Source organism: Rhagoletis pomonella, unplaced genomic scaffold (genome assembly GCF_013731165.1).
Source record: "Rhagoletis pomonella isolate Grant_MI unplaced genomic scaffold, Rhpom_1.0 Rhpom_scaffold_03922, whole genome shotgun sequence".
Taxonomy (NCBI): Eukaryota; Metazoa; Arthropoda; class Insecta; order Diptera; family Tephritidae; genus Rhagoletis; species Rhagoletis pomonella.
Window position 1 is genome coordinate 6263 of NW_023462473.1, and position 5246 is coordinate 11508.

At 35.8% G+C, this 5246-nt stretch overlaps 1 protein-coding gene across 1 annotated transcript; it reads right to left on the minus strand.

Annotated features, from left to right (window-relative positions):
* Positions 1 to 2920: 2920 nt before the first annotated feature.
* LOC118754452 lies at positions 2921 to 4379 on the minus strand. The gene is made up of 2 exons (XM_036489329.1): positions 3890 to 4379; positions 2921 to 3647 (listed from the first exon to the last, which is right to left on the minus strand). Exons 1-2 carry the CDS (start codon positions 4127 to 4129, stop codon positions 2997 to 2999), a joined length of 891 nt encoding a protein of 296 aa, XP_036345222.1. The 5' UTR covers positions 4130 to 4379; the 3' UTR covers positions 2921 to 2996.
* Positions 4380 to 5246: the final 867 nt, after the last annotated feature.

Sequence of the window (5246 nt, forward strand, 5' to 3'; positions counted from 1 at the left end):
GCATTCCGCTCCGCTGGAATCGAACTTAGGTATTCTGCGTTACGATCGAAACGAAAGAAGAAATCGAAACAAAACAAAGAAATATTTGCCACCAAACTATAGCAGCATATGAAGTTAAAGTTTGTAAATATTTTAAAATAACTAAATATACCTAGCATCACTGTAATTTAAAAATAAAATTTAAGTGGATACATAATTATAAGAATGAAATCCATAGCCGCGGCGTTATTGCTTGAAGAGAAGAACGAGTCCCAGATTGCGGATGCGGAAGTTGAAAGGCGGAGATTTAGGGACATGTTTGATCATTTTCAGATGAGTGAAGAGTCATAAGGAATTCATCTTGAACTGTATTACTCATCGCTTAAAGTCAGTGAAATTATAAACGTTGTTGGAGCACTCCACAAGATTTGTATTTACTACAGAGTGGAAGATTTGAACGCAAATGAATCCCATTTTGAAAGCCGTCAGAAGGAGGGGAAGAACAAAGCTTATCTTTCCATAGCAAATCGAATTCGAGGCAACATACGCACCTCTTCTTAAAAAGTTAGTAAAAACGAGTGCAATAATAAAAGCATCTTTTTTATGTGACTTCACATTTTATTTATGTATGTATCTATGTGCATACATCTATTAATTTTATATAAAAAAAATAAATTGTATTCAGTTGCCATTATTTGAGCAAATTTTTCGTATTCATTTATGATGACTTTTACAATCATGCACAGTATATTTTACTTAAATTTTTTATAAAATTTTATTATTTAAACCCACGAAAATAACAATTGAAACGTTCTCCGTCAACAAATTTGCAACTTAGAAAAACGGAACTACGATCGAAATGTGGAATAGGTATAGTCGTAAATTTCGAAGATTGATCGAAAGGAAACGGAACGCAGAATACCAAAGTTGCCAAACGGAGAAAATTTCGATTCGAGTCGAAATGCAGAATAGGGCTGAATAGCGATCTCTCTGAAGATAACAGTCGCCTACAAATTGGTAGAAGGATGAGAGATGAAATAGCAAACAGCATTATATAATTTTGTAATGAATTTTATTTGTAAAATATTTGTTAACATTAACAAAACAAAACTTATAATTTAATTAAATTGGGAACTAATAAAAATAAAAAAGACGCATTTGATGCTTATAAGAACTTCACTGAGATCGTTTTCTTATACTTTTGCAAGTGTAAAGTGCAAGTATAAAGCAAGTGTATTGAATATTCCTGACCGTAATTTACTTTAGGTAAAACGATTCAACAATGTCAAAGGGGAAAAACTGCACCCCGGCTGTTCGAAAAGCAATCATAGAGTTGCAAAGGACCGGATTATCCTATAGTGCTATTGCACTACAGTTAAACGTTTCCAAAACGATGGTTTTTAATGCTTTAAAATATTTTTCTCAGTATGAAACAGCAGAAAACGTTCCTAGAAAAAAGAAAGCTAGAAAAACTTCTAGTAAGGTTGATAGGATGATCGTTAGACTGTCAAAACAAGACCCCAGGAAGAGTGCTGCTGACATCCATCAAGAAATTTCTGTTCATCTGGGAAAGCCAATTACAAAAAGAACAGTTGTACTTCGATTGGCAGAAGATGGGCTTCACGGTCGACTGGCACGGAAGAAACCATTGATAACAGCATCGCAACGACAACGCCGAATTGAGTTTGCTCGAGAGCACATATCGTGGACTCAAAATCAGTGGCGGTATATTTTATTTAGCGATGAAACAAAGATAAATAGAATTGGCCCAGATGGTAGGAAGTACGTACGGCGACCAAAACCTGCAGCATTCGACCCCAAGTTGGTCTCACCAATAATAAAGGGGGCTCAATAATGTTGCTGGACTGCTTTTCGTGGAACGGTGTCGGGCCAGTTCATCGTATTGAAGGCAATATGGATGCAGTAAAGTACGTTGAAATACTCCAAAATGTAATGCTGCCTTATGCGGAAGAGAATTTGCCGGTGATTTGGAAATTTCAACAGGACAATGATCCGAAGCATACTTCTTGTGTTGCAAAAAAGTTCTTCGATGACAATTCTGTCACTGTTCTGGATTGGACATCATCAAGTGCCGACTTAAATCCAATCGAACATCTTTGGAACGACGTGGAAAATGCCCTCAGTACGCAGAACGTCACAAATTTGGATCAATAGCTTGAAAAAGCAAAGGAAGCATGGGAATCCATTCCTGTTGAACGTTGTAGAAGTTTAATAATGCCAATGCAAAGGCGCTGTGCAGCAGTATTAAAGCAAAAGGGATTTGCAACAAAATATAAATACTTTTTTTCTTTACACTTGCAATTTTTATGTTTTTAAACAATATATTGCTTCCTTCTTAAGTATTTCTCTCAAAGGAGTTTCCCATTGCGTTGTGTTTGATATGTGAAGAAAAAGACTAAGTTTTTCGTATGGAAAAAAATCTGATATATGTTAAAAAAATTTTAAATTAATGAAGTAAAACTTAAGATTTAAGACATTTAAGTGATTTTATTAAAAATCGTCCCAAATAGGAAAATTTGGGATCGTTCTTAAGTATTTTTCAACGGCTGTATACACATGTAACCATAAGTGGGCGTAACTACGCCCATTTTCCAAAAATTTATAATATTTTTATTTTTCGTCAAAAAACTATTGTAAATATCAATTTTGACTGAATAATCTTCAGTAGTTACTAAAATATCGCAGTTTCAGAAACCGTTACCGTTATATAGGAAGTAGGCGTGGTTATTGTCCGATTTCGCCCATTTTCAATACCATCCGTCCTACGCCGAAAGGAAGTGCACGTACAAAGTTTCGTTAAGATATCTCAATTTTTACTCGAGTTATCGTGTGCACAGACGGACGGACAGGCGGACACACAGTCACCGCTTAATCGATTTCTCTTTTCATTCTGATCATTTATGTATACATTTGTCTAATATCTATCTCGATTCGTTTTGCCTGTTACAAACAACCGTTATGTGAACAAAGTTATAATACCTTTGTGCACAAGTGCGCTATTTTGTTGAACACTGTACATAGTTTAACATAAATTTATACTTTTCGTTTCTATGTATTTTCTTCTGCTGAATTTCCACCAATTTTTGTTGGATACGATTTTTCTCAAACAAATGTTCCTGCCTTACCCAGTAATGTTTACGTGGGTCTTTGTTCTGCTCCGCAATTAGAGCGTTTTGCTTCGATACCAAATCTGAGGTTTTTTCGATAGCCTTGTATACTCTACGCAAGCCACTATTGAATTCAGATATCATAAGAACATGCTTTGTCGAGTTTTCTAGGATCTCCTTTGTTGTTTGTGCTTTGATTTCCATTGCACCTACTTCACTGGCCATGTTTTTCTTGATGCACTCGTTCATGGTATTTTCTCGAACTCGCTTTCGCGGAAGAGGGGATTCGATATTCGTATTGGTAGTATCTAATTCCGCAACTTCCACATCAACGATGTCATCTACCACAGCTTCACCTGCGCCATACGATTGGCTGCTTGCGATTCCTTCGATCGCGGTATAGAGGCCACAGAGTTGTTCTATGGTTTCCTCAGTATCTGAGAGAATGAATTTTTTAAAAGGGCCACCTCCGGTTGCCCGATCTTCATTTTTGTTATGCGCTAGTTTTTTCCTTATATTTCCTTTCCAGTCGGACCACAACTTGAAAAGAACAAACATATGTGTATATATACAAAAGTACGTAATAGGTAAATGTCCAGAATAAACAACCCGCTTATTCCAACTGAAAGATTATTGCTCTCCATGACTAAATTGGTATTTTTTTTTTAATAATTTCCAGGCATAGCAAAGCCTGCTTAAATTTTCAGGAGCCAATAGCGAGCGTAGATTTCAGTGAATATGCGGTGTCTTTTGTACATTGTTAAATCATGGATCTCCCTCACTTTTTTCCAACCATTCACGTCTTTTTGTGGCGGCCCATCCTTGTTGAGTTGTTTGGATAACTCTGACCACAAGGATTCCACTCCTACTCGGTCCCCTTCAATAAAATTCTTGGCCAAGTCTCTATGTTGCTCCATAAACGTCAAGAATGTATTTTCCTGCTTTTCTTTTCTATTTACCCCTGTTAAATAAAGTAAAATCGATACATTTATTTTAAGTAAAAATGCGATCAATACTAACATTTCAATTTTATTACGCTGCAGATAAAAATACAAATTGAGTTTTTCTGTATTCTGAAGCTTCACCCGCCAAAAGTAATATCAAATAAAAACGCCATAACGTTTCGATTTCATGTTCGAAAATTAAAATCGAAATCGTGAAACTCAGAACATGCCATAGGGAATTGACCATTAAATTCATGCGAAAACGTTTTGCAGAACATGGCCGAAAGAAGTACAAAACCAAAAGAGGAGTACATTTCCAAATTTTTTTTCTTTTGGAGTACAAGGGAGTACAGTGCAGGCGTACGTTTACTCCCAAAAGCAGTACGTCTGGCAAACCTACACAGTGTTGCCAGGTTTTCGGCATAAGAAAAAACGTCATTTCCTACCCAAAAAGTCTTTTCCATGTATGAACACAGAATTGTTCTTATTAAACTTTTGTTGTATACAAAGGTACATATGTACGTAAGGTATATCAAAATGTTATTTCGGCAGAGCACATTTAAAATTCATTAGTGGCATTCACCAAAGTGAGCAAGTGGCCTGGTACTCTGGAAAAACAGCAGATGAGCTCAAGCAATGACTGTTGACAAGTTGGTGAATACCACTATTGTAAACTGGTTTGAGATCGTTAATATAAAAATCATTTTAAACATACACTTGTGATCAACTGTTTTTCTTTTGCTTATTTAATGTTCATTACTTTTCATAAAAGCCTAGCTCATTATATAACTAACACAATATAAATCCACATTTCAAACTCTGTGCAAAAATTATAAAAAATATGCAAAGTTTCAGCTAGATTTTCAAGTTTTTATTCAGATTTTGTATAATTTTTTTGAGTATGCAGTTTGATAGCCCATTAAATTCCAGGGCAATAATGCGCAAGTTTTAAGTTGCTAAAGAATCGCGTTGATTTTTAATATTTTTTTTCTTATAGAAATTTGGTTAGGTGGTCGGTTGTCGAAAATTCTAAATTACGTTCTGCTAAAAAGGAACATAGTGCTTTTGCGAGCGTGCGTGTTGCAATAGATCGGCTATTCTTGATTTGGCTTTTAATATGCAATTGCAAACATTGTATTGGCCTTACCGCGACAAGGGGCGCTGGCGCGGCGGACTTTTGGAGATCCCCTACGAA

Bases quoted from the DNA above. Each gene is read 5' to 3' on its own strand.
- LOC118754452 (XM_036489329.1), bottom strand. From the start codon at position 4,129: ATGTTAGTATTGATCGCATTTTTACTTAAAATAAATGTATCGATTTTA. The intron at 3,648-3,889 runs GTGAGGGAGATC...GTTCTTTTCAAG, and splicing joins ACGTGAATGGTTGGAAAAAA to TTGTGGTCCGACTGGAAAGG.